Below are 25444 nucleotides of genomic sequence, written 5' to 3' on the forward strand. Positions count from 1 at the left end.
GCTCCTTCTCCCATGCAAATCGCTGTTTATCTTTGGAGACCTTCAAGGCTATCACCTGGCCCCTTATAATAACCTTAAATGCCTCCCACTGTGTGGCAAGGCTAACATCCCCAGTGTCGTTAAGGGTCCAAAACTCCTCAATCTTTTCCCCAATCAAATTTCCCACCATCGGGTCCTGAAGGAAACCATATGGTAGCCTCCAGCGCCAAAGTCCCGCCCTCCTATCCGGAGTGTGCAACTCCATCCACACCGACGCATGGTCTGACAGAGAGATGGGCCCCACCTCGACCTCCCGCACGTGCCCCAGCAGCCCCCCAGGCACACAAAAGTAGTCAATCCGCAACCAGGTATTGTACACATGCGAGTGGCATGTAAACCCACTTTGCTGACCTTTCAAAGCCCTCCAAACATTGCTAATCGCCAGTTGGTTCACTACCTTGCGTAGCTTACTTGACGCTGCCCCCGGACTGTGACAGGATCCCGAGCTCTGATCCACCGCAGGGTCCCAAACCATGTTTAGATCCCCCCCAAGATGATTGCCCCCTCTGCAAAAGGCTCCAATTTCTCTAGGGTATCTTTTAAAAAAGCATCCTGCCCCAGATTTGGGGCATATACTGAGACCAAAGTAAGGGCCACTCCCTCCATTACTACGTTGACAAACACGAAGTGCCCCTGTTTGTCATTCAGCGAGTTGCCAATGCTGAGTTGTAGCCCGTCATGAAAAGCCACCAGGACCCCTGCTCTCCTGTCAACCGCGTTAGCTTGTATTATTCTCTTATACCCACGGAGACGTAGCTTTGCTTTGTCCTGTGCCCTAATGTGCGTTTCCTGCAATAGTAGAATGTCTCCCCTGTCCCTTCTCAAGAAGTCCTCCACTTTCCTCCTCTTCACAGGGGCATTCAGACCCCGCACATTATAAGTTAGGATTTTCAGCGTCCCCATGTGAATTGACCTCTTCCAATGCAAATGCCCCCCATCTGGCTTCGAACCCTCACCGGACTCCCCCCCGCCCACTCCCCACCCCTCCACCCTATCCCCAACTACCCCCAACACCCCAACACTGACCCGAGGAGGGCCCTGGAACCTAGGGTTGCTAGGGCGTTCCGCCCGTCGCACCTGCCCCTCTGAGAACTCGGGTAAAACACCCCGTGGGAATCCTAAACCCTGCATACCCTGACCTTTACTAGTTCACATGGGGAACACTGGCACCAAGCTCCCCGCCGGGCCGCTGTCCAATTGACCTCTGCTGCGTTAAGTTTTATCTGTTTCCCCCGGGGGGGGTGTGAAAAGCCAAACTCCAGAGCCGGCTACCCCACCAGGTGCCACAGAGACCAATCACACCCTTCCCCATCTTCACCCTTAACACTGCTTTCTGTGCTGGATCTCCTTCCATCCGAGGGCCGCCTACTGGGAGACTCACTCTACTTCTGCCGCTTGCCACTTCCTTCATCCTCCTGGACGCCCATCATCTGCAGACCCTCCTCACAAGATGTTACCCTTCTTGGCCTGCCTTCCAAAGAAAAAAGCAATCCAAACGGAAAGGTCCATTTGTATCTGATCTTCCTGTTCACCAACTCCCTGGTCACTGGAGCCATCGCCCTCCTCTTCTGCAGGGTCACTTGCGAGAGATCTTGAAATAGGTAGACCTCCACCCCATTCATTTTTATGTGATCCATAACCCTGGCTCTTCTCAGAATTTCCTCTTTTTGTGGATACGAAGACATCGCCACCAACACATCTCTGGGGCGTTCCCCTGGCTCCCGTCCTCCTGGGACCCACTCGATGGACCCTGTCGATCTTAATTGCCTCCGCCTCTTCCTCATCCAGAATGTCCCGAAACACCTCCTGCACCACTTTCTTCAGGTCCTTCTCCTCCACCGACTCGACCATATTCTGTAGGCAGATGTTCGCCCTCCGGGACCGATTCTCTAAGTCCTCACACTGTAACTCCAGATTATGTGTCAGGCGAACCAATTGCTCCTGTGTGACACTGCATTGCTGGAGTTCTTCTTCCGCATTTTGCACTACCCTTTCCAAGGTGTCCGTCCTCTCTTCAAGTTTAGCCACATCTTGCCGGAGCTCCTGAACCGCAATCTTCATGTCCTCCTTCATGCTAGCGAACTGCTCCTGCACCGTGGACATGAGGAAATCCTGCAGATCTTTGAACCAGACCTGCATGTCCGCCCTCGACACTTGGTGACTTTGTGAGGTTCACTGGCCCTGTGCCTCTGGGTCCTCCACCTGTGTCTTCCCGCGGTGGGAGCCTGCAGTGTCGACCGTCCACATCTGGACCAGGTTTGGGTCTTGCTTTGAGGAGGCAGAGAGCGACCCCGAAGGGCCTCCCTTTCCTTTACTCTTAGACATTCGGCTGCTGGGTACCAAGATCCTCTCTTATCGAGTTTCAGCCCTCTCCTCCGAAGAGCCTCGCTCCCCTTCCAACAGATAGCTCGTTCTCCGAGACCTCACAGGGCCCCTGGCGTTGCAGCTGTCCGCCACAGTGGGCCCTCCCCACTGTAATATCACTGCCTTCCAACACAAGCGACTCTTCCACCGTCCCGAGTCAGCAGGCCCCTCTACCGTGGTACCTCCCGGCACCCCTACCAGGACAGTCGCTCAATCTCCGCCCCTGCGTTACATTCAAGAGCGCCGCAGACAAGGACCCCCACACCGGACTCAGGACCCCAAATTGAGTCCTACAGTGCAGGATCTCGTACTACAGAGACAGCAGACTCTCTCCTGCCGCCTCGTCGTAGCGTTGGTGCACTGTCTGCAGGCTGCAAAATGTTCGTGTGCTGAATCCAGAGGCAATCAGTTCAACTGGGATGCCAGATCGCTGTAATAGCCTGAGGCTCTCCCCCAGCGCCCACTTACGTAGGTGTTCTGTACTCTGGGGGAGTCGGATCCCCCCCCCCGGCTGGGTGCTACCTCATGGAGGAGACCCCTTGTCTTGTCTGTCTTCAGAGCAGGCGTGTGCTCACCGTCAGGGGATCCAGCGCTGAGTTCCGGTGTCCCGATGCAGCTCAGCCCCTCCCCGAGGCCCCAGCGGACCACTGCGCACCTGGTGCCTGTGCTGCACTAGCCGCCGCTTTACTCACCGAGGCAACTAGGGAGCCACCCCGCCGCCCGTGCGGGCGCGCCCTGCACCTCTGCAGCCGTTGCCTCAGCGGCGCTGCTCCAAGCCGCCCGGGACCCGCCTCAGCACCCGCTGCCGCGCTACTCCCCTCCGCTGCCGACAGCTCTTCCGATCCGGAACGAGAACCGGAGTAGTTGCTCTCTCCCCGAGTGGGTTGGCCCCCGTCCACCTCTTACTTCCTCCGGGGGGGATCACCGCGCCGTGCCTGTTCAGCCTGCAAACGCAGCAGCGCCGTCCTGGATTCCTCTCCCCGCCTCAGGAGTCAGGCACCGCACTCAGCAACCGCGCCGCACCTTTCCTCACCCCCCCCGGGGGCCGTATGCGCCTGCTGCTCAAGGCAAACACATGCGGAGCATAAGTGTGGTGCTAATAATCAGCGGCCCGGCGGGATAGACCTCTGCGCGCGTCTCCTCTCGTCGGCCGCCATCTTGGAACCCCATGCAGAAGAGCATGTATTTCTTTTATTAGAGCAAACCAGCCTTAAGCTCTGCCCTGATTCAGTTGTCCACACATTATTGTGTGATCTGGAGTCAAATAGGATATTTAATGCATTTCCTGTTTCAATTTCCCCCTGACCCTGAGCAAGCACCTGGCACCCTTGGATTCCTCATCTTTAGATCTCAGGCATTCATTCACCCCTCGGCCTGGGCACATGCCTTCCTCATGGCAGCTAGACCTGCTTGCACAGACCTGCCCAGCGAAAGGTGAAGCACTGCTTTTCAGAACTTGGAAAACGTCATTCTTCATGCCAGGCATGCAGCAGCCTTTTCTTAGCTGGCAATCTCAAATTAGCACAAGGATGCCGTACTCACGTGTCTGTCGTAGGCTTTTCTGGGGGCGTGGAATCCACCCACACTGTCTTCAGATCATACGTGTGAGCCTCATATCCCTAAGACATAAAACACACAGCCATAACAGATGTTACCACTCTGAAATCAAAGAACAATGCTCCAGAAATAAATTATATCACTTTTTAAGGGAACTTAAGCTATATTTCCTAAAAGCCTGTTCCTATTGCAATTCCAAAAAAGGCGAACCTCAAAGGCTCGTGTCTTTACTTTTTAACACAATGGGCCTCATTACGAGTTTGGAGGTAGCCATGCCATTTTTAGCGGCATGGCTACCCCCAAACTCGGGTCTGGGTCCCGCTCGAGGGGGTTTACCGAGCCATTCCGACCTTGGAGAGCCCAGTAATTCCCTTTCGCGGGACCCGGTTCGTCCCCATTCCCATTTGAGCCCCCATAGGGCTCAATGGGAATGGGGAGGATGCTAACAATGGGCCTGTTAATGACGGGCCCGTTGTTAGCATCCTGTAATGCTAGCGGGTCCCGCTTTGCACGTTTGGTCTGGCCAGGTGTCCAGAGCGGGACCCGCTGCAGATCTCGTAATATGGCGGCCGGGAATGAACGGTGCCGGACCCTTACCAGCCTCGTAACGAGGCCCAATGTATCAATACAATTTATTTAATGTAATAAATATATAAATATATATCACACATTATTGTACAATCTCACAGACGTTTCATAATAGGATCCACAGATATTTTATTTATAGGTGCAGCTATTAAAAGGGATACTTTATCATCAGTTTAACATCAAAACTCCAGATGTGGCTACCAGTAGAGACATCCATTGTTTTCTTGCGGCATAAAGTGCAGTGTAGTCCAGTTGTAAGTGTTCAAATGCTAAATGAGTTCATCTTTTAAACAGTGGATCTGTATACACCATGTCCTACAAATATCCATGTATCTCTCCCCACCCCGAACCAGGCATTTGTCTGCCAAGTGTAATTGCAATGACTGTATCCCCACCTCAGAACTTGGAAGGTCCATACCATAGCCCTACATCAGGGGAAAAGAAATCGCAAATAATGATGGGAAATTCCTAGTAAAATAACAAATCTCTGTTGTAGCTCAATTTTTTGTCGAATTTCTAAACGTGTGTCCTGGTTCTGGCACTGCAGTAATCCTTCCAGCTAATCTCTGTGAACCACAATTTCCATTAAAAGTCTGATGCTCTTGGGCTGCGTCACAGAGGAGAAAGCTGACCGTCTCCACTGAACATTTTGGAAGGAATACCAATGCATTGGGGCCTATCCACATCGAAGATCGAGTAGGCCATCTTTTTGTTAGATGCTGTTTCCACACTACACGCGTTCAGGCCCACCAGTGCTTGAAGCCAACATACTTGGAACAGGTCTGTGTCCTCTACGTCAATGCAGAAATAAAGGCACCAAACAGAGGTATTGTCAAAAGAAGAGGAGGTATTGTGTAGTTCAGTTTCTAACCAGGACCCAGGGAGACAAAATGAGACATAAAATAGGGGTGGATGTGTAATTGGAACATAAGCAAAAATAGCCAAGTGTAAAATTGGGACCTTCAAAAACTGGTGTGTAATGAGAGGCTCAGAACCAAGAGCTCTAATGATTATCTGCAACAAATGCCATCATCAGGTTCCCTTTGAGTGAGGAGAAACACAGTCGCTAAAGATTGCTATATTTTTCTGAACAAGGCAGGCAGTGCACTGGTTGATGGGCGGTGGTGGGCCTGTTGACAAGAGGGGTGGTATACGTGTATTCTATGTAACATTTTAAACTCCATATCATGTTGAATGGCTCATATGCATGAGCAGTTCTCAAACACCAAGTCCCAGTAAATGTTCACACAATATTCAAGAGGAACCATTTTCTCAGCATCAAGTCTTTTTACTCTTGTTGGTAGTTGCATTTCCTCTTGTGGACTCCCTCTTCTCTTCGTCTCAGCCTATATCTGCCCTGACTTTGCCTAATGATGATAGTGTGCTCGGACTTGTGTGCTTTACCGCGGTGCACTACTCACTTGTCTCTGTTTGTTCCTGTGGTTGTGTCTCCTTTGTGTCCTGTTGTGCCACCCTGTGTTTCGTCCTCTGTTAACTTTACCTGTTTACCTGTCCCTGCCTGGTTCCCCCCCTGTCTGCTTCTTGACGCCACCTCAAACATAGCCTGAACCCTGACCAAATACAGCATTAGAGACCCACCACCCTCAGCCTTGAAGCCATGCACCCACATGTGTCAACCCCCGACCTTTCCTCTATGCAAGTTGCCACCCCTCACTTCCAGTTTTCCATCACAAACATCAACCCTCTTTTGTCCCTTAGTTATTAATTCATGACATTGGGTCAGGTACCCCGGTGGACTATTTTATCTTGTATCTCATCGCATCTCCATCTATGGACTCAGGAATTATGGGAAGGGCTACCTCGGCCAATTATCTTTCTGATCTGACTTATAAATAAATAAAGTATTCACTGTTAGGAAAGGATTGGGTGTTTGTGTGCTGTTCCATTTCTAGATTATTATTCATATGGATTTGCTTTTTCTCTTTCAGCATGGGAGTGACTGCTTTTAGCCCTTCTATGGCTAGTTCTGCATGCATTGCAGGGTTGGCAGACTATTTCAAGTTGTAATCTTTGTTGACACCTGGCTCCAGAAACATACAACAGCCTTGTATTTATCTTGTTATATTGTTATCATGAGATGAAAGCCAGGTCCCCAGTGTTTAAAATGACAGAGCCCAGCCAAACTTACCTGTACCCATCTGTGACTGTGTGTGTGGGCACAGACTCTCCCACCACAATCGACAAGTGATACTCACCTGAAGAAGCACCAGGATGTCGTCAAATAGAAGAATCCTCTCAGACCGGCCTGCAGTCGTGGAGACTGGTACATTATTGCTATCTTCGATTAGTCGGCGCTCGGGATTGCACAAAACACCCTAGAACATACAAGTGGATGAAAGTATTAATTGTCGAATAGCTGTATGAATCGAATAATCAGCACACCACTGATTGTGCATGTTGCTGTACATTTATTTCTGATCTGGATTTACTGTTCCAAACCATTGTAATCCAACAATGATTCCAAGCCACTTGATGTCAGAATCTATGCCTCCTGGGTAGGTGCTTCTGTCACATTTACAATATACTACCTGTCCTACAATGAAAGACCACTTTCCCTTACCCTAAGAAGATGGTTGTTGGGGTCATCCAGAAGCTTGCTCATGTTTGCAGTTTCGTAAGTATTATGCATGAAACCCAAACTCCAAAAAGATTTATTATCCATGACATAGACCCCTAGTCTAGCGCAGCTCCCTGCACTTCGACCCCAGTGATTTTGTGCATTCCCCTTCCCCTTGAGGGTTGTGAGTGCATTGCATGCAACAGTGCTTAAATCCTGGAACTTCCCAAGTTTTCCATTTTCCACCTGATGCATGGTCCAGAAGTTGACATCCAACAGTGCTTGAGACCCCATTTTTTCAGACCTCATTGCGTAAACTAAACAACAAACAAGACTGCTGATCCTTGTTTGTGATAACAGTAGTTAATTTAATGGTCTGCCTTCACTCACCCCTAAATGTCATACGTTGCACCCACTAACTTCTGAAAATAGGACCGCAGGAGCCCTTTGGGGAGATTTGATCCAGCGCACGACCAAAACCCAATGTTGTTTTTGGTGTGTCTTGTTCCTCCATTGCCCTGGGAGCTGCATTGGTTTCCTGCGTGTGTTTAGTTTCACTGTAACTGGTTCTTTGATTTCCAGCTGTCTTTATAACAGGTGGGATTAAGGAGGAAATGGCGTGGTCATGGCACTGAGAAGAGAAGGAGCTGGGAGGAGAGGATTAGGATGTTCAATTCTCCTAAGTGTAGGAGGTGGAATCCCTAATGATCAATGAGGTTGGTAGGAACAGTTGGAGCTGGCTCACAGGCTAGGACCACTCAGCATCCCTGACCTCCTGAGCTGATACATTGGGGGAGGATTGGAAGAGGGGGCAGGGCACACAAGAAAATGAAGAACCTACCTTCTATTTCCTTTTCTCGCACTCCTCCTCTCTCTTGCTGTGGTCCGGTCCTTCACCCCCCTCCTCCAACCTTGCTCAACCCACAAAGTAATAAATCCATGGACAGGAAGAGGAGTGTTCCGAGATCATATTGAGGTCTGAACTTCCCAGAAATCTTCAAACATTGATCTGAGTTTCGGATTGGGTGCTTTGAACACTCCCAGGTGATGTCACTGTGGTCAGAGAATCCCTTGCAAGAGCTGAGGCGGAGTTCCGGCAGCTAAAGGAAGCTCAAGTAGGGTTTGGATGCTGAAGGAAGCTCGGCATGCTGCCAAGACTAACGTTAACAATGGAAAGTCAACACTTTTCTTGGCTGCAAAATGCCAGGGGGTGGACATTCTAGGGTTTAGGTGCTACCGTGCACCTTAGTCATACTATCAGTAACAGGAGTAGAGGGCTCATGGCCAGCAGTCATTCCCATTAGTGGCACAGTGCATTAGGACCATGCAGCCATATGTGCTGGTATGCTTTTGGCAGGAAGCCACAGCAACCAGTGCCAAAAAGCCAATGGAAAACCTGGGCAGAATAGCTGTGGAATGGACTGCATGGACTATACCCTTGGTAACAGTGCAAGTTTCAGCATTTTCCAGAATCAATGTACTTCCCGCATAGGAACATAGGTGAATCCAAGAGAATCTAGGAGCAAAACCACTAGCCTGGTGCTGAGTGTGGAGAACAGGAGTTCTGACAGCCAGTGTGTGGGTGGGGAGCAGAGGCTTGTCTGTCTTCTGCCCTGTACTCTTGGAGCTTACTGTACATCGCTTCCCAACTGTTCTTTGCTCCGCCCAGCCATGTCTAGTACTCCCAATGTTGGACCTCTACTATTGGTCTCACAGAAGGGAGGTGAGCTTTTGCCAGACCTGTTTAGAGTCCTAAAGCCCCGCAGTCCTGGATGCTGCTGAATGCCATCCTCTGCCATTATTGTGGAGATTGGGACACTTGTTACCATAACCATATTGACCATATTACCCTCCTTTTTTTGTTTCCTAGCTCCATTTGATACCTTTATGACAGAGGCAGTTGACGTTCACCAAGTAACCCCAAACCATTCTAGCTGGCACCTACAGCCTGTAACTAATTTAGTCACCACTGTCACAATCTAGTTGATAGTTTCATGGAGGCTGTGCTCTGCAACATCACACCTGTATAGATTCTGCCCTTTGAAGGGATGGAAACTTAACGGCACTGTGCATCATGCCATATTTCATTCAAATCCAAGTTCCCCGCAATACATTGGTTCTTCTTCTAAGATGCTGTGGCTTCGGATTCCCTGGATGCCTCTTGTTCCTGCTATTTGACTGCTCATTCCTGGGAGAGTTTGACTCGGTCATTTAAGGTTAGCTTGGGAAAGATGGCTATACTTTATTTGACTTCAAAACATTATCGTATAATGGACATATGAACAGGAAATGACGTATGGATTCATTCACATTTTGACAGAAAGGGCATAAATCAGGCTTAGATGCATCCCAGGGGTTAATGCCGCCAGCCAAAGGAAGGAAACCAAATCTAAATTTGATAAACAAAGATGGAAAGACGGGCATGCCATGATCTAGATACAATTCATAGCAAAAGTTGAGTTTCGTTTTCCAATAGCAAGTAAATAGCACAGAACTTACTATTGCTTCTCAAACAAAATTATTTGAGGGGCCCCTGAGGTATATCCCTGTAAAGCTGTGGCTTTTGGGATATATGGAGCTAAATGTGGGTGTATGATTGACACCTAAAATCCCATAGAACATATAATCAGTGTGTGTAAAGACTCCTGGGAGATTCACAAGGCAACACAAGGCATCACGATTAAACCTATGGAAACCGAATTTGGAGTTGGGCAAGGCGATGGACCAAGCCCAGAAGCAGCATGTATGGTGATGCTGTGGCAGACATTAACTTTCTTGATAATGCCATGTTGGACAATTGTGGGCCCTGACGATTCACTTTTTGACAAACCAGAGGGTAGTTTATTTAATGTGTCCTACCCAGTTATGACCAACCCCAAGATGAACTCGGAGGGAGCAGACGTTTTCACTTTAATACTTGAACATGGTCTCCATTCAATCGATGGTTGAATTGGTTCTGATTGTCCGTGATCTTATACATTTAGGGGCCATCAAGGCTCATCGACAATTGATTATTTATGCGTCTCATTGAATAGATGGCCTTATTTTGAGGATTTTGTTGTTTTAAATTACCTTTTTAGTGATCATCATGCCATTTGATTAAATATCAATTGGCTCATAATTAATGCTAATTCTGTTTAATTTCTAAAAATCTTGACTTCTGCTGTCCGGAACAAAATTAAATGGGTTGCAGCAAATGGTGATGAGTTTAATATCCATATGATATCAAATCATCTCCCACTAATAGGAAATATTCTTGTTTTAGGAGCACTGGCGACTGAGGTGGGCCACAATTTTGCATAATTTATAAAGTTGGTGTCCTCAGCTTTTTGCAAAACTAGTATGTTAGTACCCATTGCGAAGGCTGACAAATGCTTTGATAATTCTTGCTGAGAGCAAAACCCTTAATGCAGACAAGTCTTTAGTAGCCACAATGCGTTCGCAACTTTAAAGAAGTAATTGCTCTTTCTAAAAGGAATCTGGATAATTTGGCCTCAGACGAGCTTTGTAAGGCCACCACTGATAATAACTCTTGCAACTTTTGGCAACTGGTTGTCAAGGTCCCAGACGTAGCAACAGAACCCATTTGATTGAAGCCACTGTCCAATATTTGGAAAGGGTTAATCATTTCACAACATTATATGCCCATAACAATGGCACTAGTTCTAAAGGTTCTTAGGCGCCCCTCGTTACTAATGGTCAGAATGGTGCTAATTGGCCGTCTACAGTTAATTTTGCAATAGAGGAGATATTAGCTTCAACAAGGAAGCAGTTGCCTAGTAAGAGTCCAGGGTCCAATGGTATTCCAGCTGACTTATTTTGGGGCGTTGGGGCTTTCTGGTCTCCTCTACTCACTGTTGGTTTTAATTCTATGTTAGCCATCGGTACTCTTCCAGATTCTTGGAACCTTCTAATCATATGACCCTTACACACAATAAAATAATTGTGTGAGCTATTTTAGCAAGGTTGCATGGTTGGGTTGATGACAATGATGTTTTGGCACCCATTGAACTAGTCTTTAGGGAAGGCCTAGGTTCTTATGACCAAGCTTTACCTCATGATTTCTAATGCTATTTACCTAAAGAAAGAGTCACTATATATAGCTTTTATGGGTGTCAGATTGGCGTTTGATAGGGTTACAGGTACAAACTGCCGTCTTTATTGGTTTTTATGGGCTGCCATGAGGATCTAGTTGGTGTGTTGTCTATGGTTCATGCCACTAAAAAGGCTTGTGTAAGATCAGGACCCTCCTTTGATGTTGGTGCTGGTGACCGACAGGGTTGTGTCCTTGAGCCCCTGCTGTTTTCGTTGTACATCAACAACTGTTATAATCATCTGGTAGACATTCGTGCTGATGTTCCACCTATTTCGTGCTGATGCTCTACATATTTTAACGTATGTAGACAATACATTCTTGCTTGCAAGGACCCCAAAATCATTGAAACATCCAATAATGGCCTGTGTGATGTTTAGGTCTAGCCTAGATGTATCCATCATTGCATCTAAATAGCTATTATGGTGTGCTAAACCTGGACAATAATGTCCTTAACTTCCCGTTTTCAGAGCTGGTACTGACTCAATTTAGGTTTTTGCAAGTTACGCTTATGTAGGCATTATGGTTATTCCCAGGTTGAATGGGACTTGTCACAATGATGATCAAAAGATTAAAAGGTTCCAACCATGTGGAGGAGTGTTACATTTTGCAAAAGTGTTTAAATCTCAACCGCTAGAACTTATGTTAAGAGTCTACACATCTTAGGCAAAAGTGGTTGTAAAATATGGCACAGGGTTGTGGGCTGTGGTTGGTTTAGATTGCCTTCAGATTGAAGAAAATCATTAAATAAATATATACTAGGTTTACCTAACTCGGCCCCTACATATGCGGTTTACAAAGAGCTGGGTATGTTATACATTGAAGAGGAGATCTCAACTGAGCCAGTTAAGCTTCGGTTCCAAGGCTGGTTAAATACCAAAGCAACCCTTTCCCACACCCTCTTGAATCATATTCTAGCACCTGATGCAAATTATCAAATGATTCCTTGGGTTGTGTTAAAAGGCATCTTGATGTAGTAAATGCCTTGGAGTGCTTTGTCCATCCTTCAGTTATTACTTTGCTCCACAGGAAATTATCACTTCAGAACATTGATTTGCTGTTAAAACTAGTTTGAGAAGAAAAGGAGCTTTGAAAGGCATTGAATCATTTACATATTATTTTGTCCTCAGAGAGGCTCACTTATTATTTGCTGTGGGCCACATTTAAATGTAAACTTGCTCTGATTACGAAGGCTAGACTAAGCTTTTTGCCACTAACGCATAACACTGGGAAGTGGTCCGTTACAAGCAACCATGCCGCAAATTAGTTAGATTGCCTGTTATGTAATGCACCGTTGGAAGATATAATGCATGTTCTATTGTTTTGTCCAGCATTCACTCAGGTCAGGAGAAACTCTAAAAAGATGCTTCTGCGCGATACACTCCTTAGGCAATGTATACAGCCATGACCTTTATTTTGTCGGTTAATACCCCTACAGTGGCTTGGTCCTTGCTTATTTATTTACGCTGTGCAATGAAGTTAAGGAGTATGCTAATTAATTCCATTCTTGGCATGTGATTGTATGATTCATTTAATCTCATATTCTGTATTTTTATTCTATTATTGTATGTGCTTGATGTAGATGTATATACTATGATTAATTTTTTCTATGTTCCGAATAAAGTTAATTGACTGACTGATAATGCCACGTAAATACTATGGTTTTCTTATGTGGGCAAATCACAATTTAAGCTTGCTTTTGAGTACCCCTGTTAAACCTGAATGGCAATGCGGGGGATCACAGCTGTCGAGGTGAAAACACAATATGAGGGAAAAAAAGCTAAAATCACGTCTTGCTGCAGGGCTCTGCATCTCTAATTTATATTTAGACCAAATAGGTTTATGTGGCTTGAACATTATTTGACACTAATATGCATTCAACTGAAAACAAAATTGTAGTCCAGGTTTCATCTCGATAAGTTTGCTATGGAGGTGCGTATGGTACAGTACGAGAAAAGGGGAGAAAAGGAATGTTTGTGTAGCTCTGCTTCTGGCTAAATGTAAGCTGTTGCAAACCTAATGGTGTTTGGCCCTCTCAGTTGAGAACTTAGCACTTAAAGTCAGTTTTTAAATCAACTAAGGTTGCCCCCGTAGTTTTGGAAATGAGATTTCTAAAAACTACCACTAACTCTGGAGTTATTTAGACAGTCGCTCAATACGTTCCAAATACTCGATGCTCAGTGGAGATGTGTGCTACTGAATGATTCTGCTTTATTTCATGGTAATAAATAAATACAATTTATAAATTGTTCACCGATAGACTGTTTTCAATTGTATGTGTTTACATGTTAATTTGTTATTTGTTTTAATGCATTATACTCCAAGCTCAAATTGTTTCAGTACGAATCTATTGTTGTTGCTCTTCTTCAATGCAGAACAGGCATGGTCCCTTTTGACACATAATACTGACAAAAGAGGGAGACACATTTCTCAGTGCTTCGCAGTTCCTGCATACCTCACTATGTGCAGTTTTTTCTTATCCATACCAAGAGGCAACCCACAGTCTTCTATAGAATGCACAACAATTTCAGCCTCATTATGAGTCTGGCGGTAACCGAGCCGGAAAAAAACGGCAGGTTACCGCCGGACTCGTATTACCATTCCGCCTCTGTGATTCCCAGAATTACCGGGGCGTTACGACCCCGGTGACCCGGAAATTCCGGAGGCGGAGTTCTGTAAGTCCATGGAAACACCGGTTCCGTCTTTGACAGAGCCAGTGTTTCGATGTCCGCCTGCAGGCGGGTGGTGGTAAATGACACCTCCCGCCTGCAGGACTCTTAATCAGTCAGTCTGGAAAGAACAGTGGCAGCGGTTTTACCACCACCGTTCTTTCCGGACCGGCAGGGTCGCAATGAAGCCCTAAATTGTGTGATCAAAAGTAGTGCACAGGATCTAACTGAAATCCAACAAGGCATTTTATTTATTTAATTGTTTTTTTTTGATAACGCACCTAATACCGTACCTGAGTTCAGTTTCTAAGCACAGATACGGGATTGGAACCTCTGTTGTTCTGCGTGGTCTTGTTTCCAAGACCAGTGCGTTGCCCCTGTGCTATCCTCCGTTCACATGTGATTCAAGTAGTACAGAGTGTCACACGTTTTGGGAAAATGTATGAGAAATTGTGGTCTTTAAATAACACTAGGACAGAAACGTTTTTCCAAAATACGAGCCACCCAGTGTTCTAAAGGGATCATAACATTCTTGTGGTAAAAGCGAAAAGGGCAGTATTCTTCAATGCAGCCAGTAAATACTATCTGCCCCATTATAGCTCAGATTACCACTGAAAAAGATTGGATGGCGGTACTAATCTTTGTTGATGGAATTAAATACATGCAGCTAGAATTGCAGTTTCCCTGATAGACTGTTGGCTGCAAATCACTCATCTACAGTCTATAAATCGTCATACAATTTAGACAACAGATCTCCAAAAACATCTCCATCTGAAAGGAGGGGGTAATGACAGGCAGGGTAGAAACAATTGACAAATCTGGTAGCAAACTGGCCTTTTAGTGAAAGATTAACGAATATCGAGGCTTAATACCTAAACATGTGACAGAAAGCAAGAGGCGATCAAAATGGCAGTTAACTCAAAATTGTGGCGTAGTCAGCCTGGTTCAGATTAATTCACTGCAATTTATAGTGCAATGCGAATGTGCTTAGGCCAATCATTTACTATCAGACGGTATTCATGCAAAATATACTTTTACACTAGGCTGCAATGACATCTGCCACATATGAAATCAAGCTAAATAAGCCCATGGTACTTGTACCCCCATACCTTTTCCTACAGGTATATATCATCGGATAAACATAATCAGATGTTTACACTTAAAAATGTGCCTAAACGACAATGCAGTTCAATTTTTTTTAGGTACTGTCACAGGCAAACTTAAGTCAATTTGATAAAGATGTAGACCACTGGAGTGGGTTTGAACAGGGTTCTCTCTGGGCTTCACAGGGATGGGCCAAAAGGAACCCTTAAAAGAACACAAGTGTGGCTGTCAGGGTTGCTTTTTCGACCTTAATGTTTCCAGAATTGGGACAGGTCTTTTAGCACAAGCCTCTGCTGTGCAGTGTAATTCCCTGTCTGACTCATTACTGTAGCATTCTTGTTTTCTTAGCTAGTTTCTTGGTAGCTTATGTACTGCAAGGGAGACCACCTCCCACAATCTTAAGTCGAGGGTAGAGGTTTTCACTTATACGTGTATCAGGATTTGACACTGAGCAAGACCTTGAAAAAGAACACGCCATGCATGGAAACACCTTTTCACTCCCTCTTCTAGTATTCTTGCCTCCTCCTTGTCTCAGGGTATGCGCAGTAATACCCAGCAACTCAATTTTTCTCTCCTCTTCAATGCTGCACCACATGCTCATGCATAGAACAGCTTATCCGGTTCCATTTATCTCCATGTGCTTTTCCTACATCACCTCGACACACTACGAAAATCTTATTCATCCACTTCTCTAATGCACACTCCATGTAAGGTTAAGGTTTTGCACTCTCTTTCCTGACACTCTTTCTCAACCTTCTCAGGCCTGAAACTCCTTTCACTTCAAGCTTCTCTCTCTCTCTCTCTCCCTCTCTCTCTCTCTCTCTCTCTCTCTCTCTCTCTCTCTCTCTCCTAGACCACTCTGTTGTACTATGGAATGTGGTTCACACCAAGCTTCATTTTAAGCATGGGCATTCCAAGGTAGAGTGGCTCTTGACTATGAAGTTGCTGGTTAGGCTGGTGCAGGGCTCTTACCTGTATCTTGAATCAACATCTCCCATGTCCACCTACACACTGTGTCCCCCTATCTTTACAATGGCGACGAGTGGGAACGAGTGGCTGCGCAGCCCCGATTATTGCAGAGACAGCGGGCATTGAGGCTTGAGCTGAGCTGCTGCTGTGGTCAAGCCGCTGGCTGGATGCTCTCATTGGAGCGCAACTTCTGTGGTGGCGGTGTGGTTGGGGTGGCCTAAGCCCATGTTGCACTGCCAGAGGGCCTCGTCAGGCCGTGTCATGCCCCCTGAGTAGTGGACCGTAGCAGAGGGGAGGGATAGGATGGCTGCTGGATGGAGATAATGCTCATGAGTGAAGAAGGCAGCGATTAAGAGGTGTTGTGTGGCAGGGGATTGCTAGGCAGTGCATATTGGACACAGGAGCATCTGAGCGAAGGCGCAATTCAGGTGGATACGGTGCAGAGAGCACTAAAATTACCATGTAACGGCCAAGCATTGCTGGCCATAAGGACACAGGCGTGTCTGAGCGAGGGTGCCAATTCTGGTAGAAGTAACTTGGTGGATACATGCGTGGGGGAGTAGTGACGTTGCCGTGTAACGGGCAAACAGTGACACTCAGCCAGTTCTGCAGTAGTACTCAGGTAGGTTTACAGGTGGTGAGTTGTGGTGGGAAAGGTGTCGTGTGAGCAGGTGCATGCAGATTGTTCTGTCGACATACTCATGCGGGTTTACATGTGAGGTGAAGCAGGAAGAGAAGCAGCAGCAGAGTGGCCAATGGTTTGACAACCAGTAGAGTGCAGGTGGACTAACGCACATAGCTAATTCTAGGACGGAGTGGATTAGATCCTGGAGTGGGTGAGATGGGTAGTGTGGGAACAACTCTGCTAGCAACGTTCTGGAGACACCTGCAGAGCCCACAATGGAATGGAAGGAGTGGAAACACTTATTTAGATTTGACACATTCTCGGATGAGCAGAAGCATGCAACATTGATAAATTGTCTGGGCAAAGAGGCTGTGAGGATCGTAACCCATGTGCCAGACCAGCTTCCTTCAGAAGGTGATGCTGGTGATGGGCCAGTAAGGGGTGATATGTATAATCAAGCTGTACAGAAAATGGAAGAACAATACAGCCACTGGATAAATATAATATTGGAAAGATAGTCAGACAAAGTCAGCCCCTGCTGTCTGCGGCGTCCGTGGCTTCCTGTTAGCCATTTACAATCTTGACTGCACCTGCCTACTTGTGAGGGCCTCTGCAGCAGCACACTGCACCGGATTACAGTCCTGTCTCGCTGTTTAGCCCCGCTCCTCCGGCATGAATACAGCGGCGTCCGCATTGCTTGGCAATGCTCTAGGACACACCTCCTGCCTTGCTTTCATCCCGCTTCCTGCATATCACATCCGCCCCAGGCGAAGTCGGGCAAATTCAGCCTCTGCTATCTGCAGCTGTACGCAGATGTGATGCGGCCTGCGGCGCCTCAGCCAGTCGTTAGGTGCTTGCGTGATTTTCCATCCCGACCTGGCTTCCACACCCCAGCACAACCAGATGTCCAAGTTCCTGGTTCAACATTGTATTCCATTCAGATGCTGGTAACATTTTTCACGTTCAACTCGGTTTTCATCAGTATGCCTCCAGAATTCAAGCCTTCCTTTTCTACACCTACCTGTACTTGCAACTATGACAACCTTATTTACCCTTTAGGTTCTACTAGTGTTGCAGTCATCGACCTAGGACAATAGAATGCAAGATCAGTTTGTAATTAATCTTTGGCAGCACTGCACCTTTTTCTGAGACCTAATGTACACCTTCTCTGCATTACAGAGACATGGATTTCCCCTTGCAACACCAAGGTCGCTGCCTCTTTGATTACCTCACAGACTTTTTTCTGCAATGTTCCTCGTCCTATTGCTCATGGAGGGGGTATTGGCATTCTCTATCAAGCTTCCTTTTCTCTTATTTCTTCGTCTCTGGTTCTTCCTACTTATTCTTCATTTGAATTTACATATATATCTTTTCAAATCCCTATCCCATCTCATCTCCTTTCTTCTTCTCTACCAACCACCTGGCCCTGTTGGATCTTTTTGCGATGATATTGATCATCTTCTTTCTCACATTCTTCCTACTTCTACCCCTTTAGTACTGCTGGGGGACGTCAATCTCCATTGTTTGTCAACACACTCCATTCTCCCTTTCCTTTTGATTCTTGACTCTCACCTCCTCCATCCTCTCCCTAATCTCCCATCCCATATCTCAGGTTCCTGTCTTGATCTTATTTTTATTTCATCCTTTTTTGCTTCTCATGTGTCCTCTCTCCCAGTCTATCTTTCTGGTCACTATCTTCTTTCTGTATCACTGTTTCCTTAAGTTCCTTCGCGTACATCTGTTTTCTCTCCCACGTCATCTTTTTCTCACGTAACTTCAACCTCTGTCCTTCCTCGTCTATCCTCTTTTTCATCTCTAAGACCTGACGAGGCCGCTTCTTCCATCTCCTTATCTCTGTCTGTCTTCATCTATTGACTTGCTTTACCCTTCATCGCCCTTCCGTCCCACTCGCAAACCTTCCCAACCTTGGCTCTCCCCTCATCTCTGCTATATGCCCCGTTTCCTGCGTCGCCGTTGAAAGACATTGGCTTAAGACCAAAACTACGACTGATCATTCCTCATATTTTTCCTACCATGCTCTCTATGATGACTGTTTATTCTCTGCTAAACGTCTCTACTTTTCAGATCTTTTACACAATCAGTCTGCCCACCCTAGGCGTTTTTTTCAAATTCTTTCTGAGCTTCTGTCTCCTCCTACTCTCGATTATTCTGCTAATTCTACTTTGTCTGCCTCAGACTTTGTCCAATTTTTCTCCTCTAAGGTAACTTCTCTTCGTAATTGCATTGAAGTTTCCATTTCATCTGAAGTCGTAACTTCTTTTGCCCCTGCTTCCCCATCTCTATTTCTTGTTTTCATCCTATCTCTAACGCTGATACTTCACTTCTATTGGCCAAAGCTCACCCTACTGCCTCTTCTACTGACCCAATCCCTTCTGCACTTATTCTTAATGTTTACCCTCCATGTCTTACCTTACCTCCTTCTTCAACATCTGTCTCTCAACCTTTATTTTCCCCACGTCTTTAAAACAGGATTCCATTATCGCAATTTTAAAGAAACCCACCGCTGACCCACTGATTGTCTCAAATGTTCGTCCAATTTCCTTATTGCCCTATCTTTCCAAATTACTGGAACGGTTGGTCGATTCGCAAGTCTCTACTTCTGTCTCCAACTCTTCTATTCTCCCACAATCCCAATCTGGCTTTTGCCCTCTCCACTCCAGTGAAACTGCTCTGCTCTATGTTTTGGACTCACTTCTTTCTGCACATTATTCCAAACACTCATATTTTCTCATCCTTTTGGATCTATCTGCTGCGTTCGACACTGTCGACCACTCTGTTCTACTTGCGTCACTGTCTTCTTTTTTTTCACAGGCTCTGTTCTTTCCTGGTTTCAATCTTATCTATCTCAAATAACTTTTTATGTTTCTTGGGCTGGCAAGTCATCTAAATCATTCTTGCTTGCCCATGGTGTTCCCAGAAGGATCCTGTAGGGATAAGCATGTAGGGATATGTATGTAGGGATAACTGGGGGCTGTGAGGTACGGGGTTCATGCATATGTAGTGGTAGGGAGTTCATGTAGAAATACAATCATCATAAATGCAGCCAGCGCATGCCCAAGATGCAAATACCCGATTCCAGGAACAAAACAAGAAAAGTTAAAATGATTTCATTTCTGGATAAGATGCCATTGGACTAAATTTACACCAAATTTAATAACTAATATATGTTAACATACTAACTTAACTGGATCCCATTTAACAAACTGAATTCCACATCCTTAACATGGTGTGCAAATAAGTTTACATGGAAATAAATGTTCTGAATCCAGATTTGAAATGCATGTGGTTTCATTAGAGTCTTAAACGTGCAGGTAGTTATAAGCTGTGTGGTTTCATTCTGAAACGTGCAGCATGGCATGAGCTGCGATGATGGAATATGCCCTTTTGAAAAACACCATTGTGTGCAGGAAGCAATGTTACATTTGCGCTGTCGATACTGGTCTGAATGAGCTAAGCAAGGGGAAGGGTTATTCTTTAGTGACAGCAAGAGGCTTTAAAAAAGAAACTGGTAGAGGGTGTGGGCAGACGTGCAGGAAGACGAGCAGGAGTCGCTGGGGAGACATCGACTGGGATTCACGTTGTGTCATCCTCGAGGGCTTCCCGAGAGCTGGGCTGAGGCAGTGCTAGTGCTGACTGGTGCCGCGGTCCTGACATTACTTTTCAGTGGCGAACCAAGAGAGAAGGTTTTCCATGGTCAGCTGTGTCGGGAATCTTGCCAATTTCTAGGTTAATATGGTTCTTAAATGAGGATTTGCTGCATGAATACATGGCAGATAGCTAGGCAGGGTTAGCAGACTTTGCATGTAATGGTAAATGTTTAAAACAATATCTCTTTAATTGTTCATGAAAAAGAAAGTGTTTGGCTGCTGCTGTGATTTATTTTTCTCTCTCAAACTGCATTTCCTGCCAATTTCTCCACATGCAAGGTCATTGGGTTAGATAATATTTGGGGATCTTTTGATGGGTGTAACTTTGTAGTGTAAAACATAATTTTCTATGTTTTCTTCTGTACACATGGCTTATACCGCATGAAGTATTTTATCTAAAGAACTCTAAATATCATTGCATATAAAATCAAAAACTGAATATACTGAGTTGGGTTTTATTGCACGACTGCACTCATTAGCACAGAGACTGAGAGTTCACAGGGACTTGCCCTATTTTACTATAGGTGGTAATTCATTTTACCACAGGTGGTAAAATCTGAAGTGAGCTGTCGGTTTTCCTAGTAAGTGAGTTTAGAAGTGTATGATGTGTGTGTGTCCAATCACTTGTTTATCATGTAATATGTTTTGCATTTTGGCTGCTAGAGCATAGCTCAGCATCGTAGATAAGTTGCTGAGAAGAAGTGATACTTTCACATTTTAAGTCTAATAAGCCCAGTAATTGGTATTTTGAGAAAGCCGGGGAAAAAAGGACAGGTGTTAAGCTATATTCTGAGCGGAGTGTTACCAATATAAATGGGAAAGTCACCAATGCATCACCAAGATAATAATATACTACAATAGATACCAATATCTATCATAATAATAAAACACCCCCCAGATTAGGTGTAACTCCTCCAGAAAATATATATGATAGTTTGTCTTGGGTCCTTTTCTGTTCTCTCATTACACTTCCCCTCTTGTTGCTGTTATTTCTTCCTTTGGTTTATCACACCACATTTTTGCTGATGACACTCAACCTTTTCTCTCTTTTTCCTCTTTCTCTTCTGAAATTCACAACACTCTTTCGGCCTGTCTGTTGGCCATCAACCCTTGGATGTCCTCTCACTATCTTAAACTCAATGCTGGGAAAAATGAAGTCCTCTTTTTCCCAGCGAATACCCTCTACACTCTCCCTTCCGCGTCCTTTATCTCCTTTCCCCATCCCAGCTTGCAATTTCATCCACGGCCCAAAATCTTGGCTTTCAATCAATTCTAGTCTTTCCTTCTGTCATCACATTTCCTTTTTAATTATTTTTTTGGACGATTCGTTTATGACAAACATTTGTCTAATTTTTCACAAATCGTCTCTGTTGAAAGTTAAAGAAGAGTTAAAAAGCTTTCATCCTATTCCATATTAAACAATTACATCATATCTAAATTTGATCAAATGAGTAGAAGAAAAAGATAGAACTATCCAGTATCCAAGAGAATTTCAATCAATAGTAAATTTCCATCCCCATTACAGTTTAAAAAACACATCTCTTAGGAATTTCACCAAAGCAAAAATCATTAAAAATGGTTGGCCTGACATAAAAATAAGCCACCAGTCCTCTGCATTGTTGCTTCTCCTCCTTTCTATAATTTCTCCCAGATATCTGGTCCTAAGGGCCGTGAGGCCTGTACAGTAAAGAGTAATATGCTTCGAGAATTGTATCTCTCCGTCTATATCACAGAATCTACGGCCTTTGTCATCATTTGATAATTTGAAGCAGGCTGTGACCTGTTTAGTTGGATAGAGGTTCAGTCTGAATCTTAAGAAGCCATACCTTAACTTTGGTAAGGGGAATCGGGAAAGGTATATTGGCAATGAGTTGAGACTCTGTTTCCAACTTCAGGGCACTGTATAAAACATATTTGTCTTTTGCGGCTACGGTCTTTATCCAATCTTTTTCCCAAAGCGTGCATTTCACTCCCTGTGGATTAATCACAAACAATTCTAAATCAACATCTAGCTGTTGTATAATTGCTAGACATTTTGAGTTCCAGTGGGCGACTAAGCTTTTATTCCCTTTAGAATCTCCTCTTTTATAATGTGGTAGAGGGATGCCACCATTGAAGTATGGCATTTCCAAAAAAGCCATAGTATTTTCCAAGTTCGTACCTAATTATCTCCGCAGGGGTTTTGCGTGGTAATCGTAAGATTGCTCTCCAGAAAAGCCCCTCCAATGTTGGCCATATTCCTGCTCTGAAGCATAGATCAATGTGGGTATTACTTTTTGGTTTTAAATGTATGCACTGGTTCAATAGAACATTTCCCACATTTTCCGCATATGATCTGCCCTTGAGATGTAATATTTTTGCATTTCATTATTAGCTCCAGCACACACGGTGCATCGCAAATGCTGGGCGATACACATGTGCCTATATAAGTAATATCTCATGTTTCCTTAAGGACTGTTCCAGCTGCATACCATCTGAAGCCTTTTTTGCTACTGGCTCCACCTCCACCCATGGTCAAGATATTGGATTTGGTGGTGTTAATCTCCAATTGATTTTCTGCCATATATTCGTGCAAAGCTGACAGCCTGCATTTAAATCCATATTGAGTCTGGTCAATCAGGACTAGGTCATCTGCATATAGCATCCAGCTCACAACCTGATCGCCGATCCTTGGAAGAAATGACCTTGATTATTTCAAAGCTTCTAGCAGGTCACTCAGAAACAGTTTAAACAAGGTTGGTGCTAGTGAGCACCCCTGTTTTAAGCTATTGGATGTTTGAATATCTCTAGTTAGTATGCCCTGAGCATTCAATCTAATGCAGACCTTGGTAGAGGTGTATAGTGTCCTCATAGACGAGATCATATGCGTCGAACAGCCCCAAGTTCTCAGCATTGACCATAGCTTTTCTCTGTTTATGCTGTCAAATGCCTTTCTCAAATCCTTGAAGGCTAAATATAGTTTTGTACGCTCTTTCGTCCCTTCCACTTTAGAAGATTCAGTACAAATAAATGGAGGTCTGTCCCCACTCCTTTTCCAAGCCCTGTTTGTCGCGTGTCCTTTCTTCCTGTTAGCTCTATCCAGTTTTGCAAATGAGTGAGGATCAGGGAGGCATACAACTTACCCTTTTTAAATATTGGTACCACTATCGCGGCTTTCCAGGAGTCGGGAATTGTGCAAATGTTGTTAATCTGGCAAAATAGATCCATCACAAAGGCAACCATTTTTCAAAATTCTTTTTTATCTTGTTATAGGTAAGCCCATGAGGGCCTGGTGTGCCTGCCGAATTTGCCTTTTTAATTAGCTGCACCAGGGCTCCTGGTCGAATGAAATCTCCCAAGGACTATCATTCTCCTCTGTGATTTTATCAGAGTTGGACTTATGTCAGCCAAATAGATCATCATAAAATGTTGCCCAATCTTGCTCAGCTACCCAATTGACCAATACTGCTGTCTGCGGAGATATTCACATATTAATTAAGGACCACATCTTTCTGGAATCTTTGTTCTTGGTTGCATTTATCATATTCTCTGAGTCTGCTTGAAACAGTTTAGCTCTATGTACCAAGAGCCAGTTTTTTGTATTTCTGTTTTCTTTTGCTCACACTTGAGTTTCCCTGTTCCCCCACCCATTTTATTGATCACCCTAAAATCTTGTCTCAGTTTTGTTTCTCTAAATTGATCTCTTGCTCAAAACATGCTTATGGGCCAAATTTGGCATATTCTTTTTAATGGTTTTTGTGCAGAACTCCAGCAATAGGGGAGCATAGTTGATATCCAGGATATCCTCTCTCATGTTATCTCTAAACTCCTTAGTGAGAAGGGGTACCGCCTCTGCATCTATCCTTAGGCGGTTAATGCCTTGTGTAACCTCTGGTGGAAAACCCAGTTGCCTGGGAGCTGTTTCAATCCCCACCCGCATTTCGCTGTCATTTGTGCATGGTCACTATGGGATCTCTTTGTCACTTTCATTGATTTTACTAGTATATGGGATACATATTTGTAATCCAGGCGTCTTAAGTATGTGGCATTCGTCCATGTTGGGGCTGGTGGTATGTCCCCTAATGTTTGTCCACTGGCCATGTGAAGATCTCTAGAATGCAAAGCAGTTACCCACTTTCTAATTTTTTCACATTCTTCGGCAAAGATCTCTCCCCAATACACTTGCTTAGTGTCATCATTGTAGCATATGAGATATTCAAACCCCACATAGCATAATTACGATGTCATCATACCTGACACGGCCCGGTCTATAATGTCTGTAACTGAGTCAATAAAGCTATCTGCATTGATAGCCGACGGGTTCCGATAAACATTTATGATCAGCATTAGAGAATTATGTTTGGAATTCATTGTATTCTTTTGTAACCTCAAGAATTGCACAAATGTTTTTGGGTTTCCTTTCTCCAGCACTGTCAGACCCTAACCCCTCCTTTACTAATGTCAGGAGACCCGAGGCAGGCCTGCATCCATGACCCATATATGCCGGGTTTAAGAAACTGGTATAGCCGTCCGCCAAAGAGTGGATCACAGCCACATTTCATGAAGACATAGTATAACAAACTATTCTCAAAGAAATGTTTGAAACCTGTGGTGTTCCACAAGCCAATAGTCATATCCTCTCTTTTCTGTCCGTTTTGTTGTTATTTGTTCTTAATTTTGATGGAATTTGTCCAGGGTTGTCCCTATTTCTGATAGTGTTCCCAATCTGTAGTACGATTGTTCAGGTCTACTATGCTTCGTTGTGATGACTGTTGGTAGTCAAATGTAACTTTTATTCATGTCTTCATTTTGCCGGTCGTATCGCCTTTGTTTTCTGCTGCGTGTTCCCTCCCAAACATTATTTTCTGAACTCCTCTTAGCGGTACCTTATGGACTGGTTTATCAGAATCTTTTTCGCTCTTGAGGTTATTCATCCTCATGTGCGGGGTAGCCTCCATGTTAGCCTCTTCCCAAGGATCTGTTAATTCAAAGCCTAGGGCAAGCAACAAATGGGCTGCCTCTAATAAAAAGATTTTGATCGTCATTGAGGTCAGGTATAAAATGTCCTTGTACAATATGCATGCTCTAGGGAATTCAATGATCTTTATATCATCTGTGGTGACAGTTCTCAGTAGTGGTACATGATGGAGCAGTCTCATGACGTTTGCCCGATTTAATACTAAACCATATTTGTCTCGTAGGATGCACTCT

The 25444-nt window shown here is 44.8% G+C and overlaps 1 protein-coding gene across 3 annotated transcripts in view; it reads right to left on the reverse strand.

The window, feature by feature from the left end:
* Positions 1 to 25444, reverse strand: part of ALS2CL (ALS2 C-terminal like) — a 757501-nt gene that overhangs the window by 280024 nt on the left and 452033 nt on the right. For all 3 annotated transcript variants that reach the window (XM_069647086.1, XM_069647089.1, XM_069647088.1), the window contains 2 exons: positions 6765 to 6884; positions 3946 to 4022 (listed from right to left, as the gene is read on the reverse strand). In XM_069647086.1, the coding sequence (XP_069503187.1) occupies positions 3946 to 4022; positions 6765 to 6884 (197 nt within the window). The remainder of the gene's footprint in view (positions 1 to 3945; positions 4023 to 6764; positions 6885 to 25444) is intronic.

Source organism: Ambystoma mexicanum, chromosome 2q, assembly GCF_040938575.1.
Source record: "Ambystoma mexicanum isolate Mex_15411 chromosome 2q, UKY_AmexF1_1, whole genome shotgun sequence".
Lineage (NCBI taxonomy): Eukaryota > Metazoa > Chordata > Amphibia > Caudata > Ambystomatidae > Ambystoma > Ambystoma mexicanum.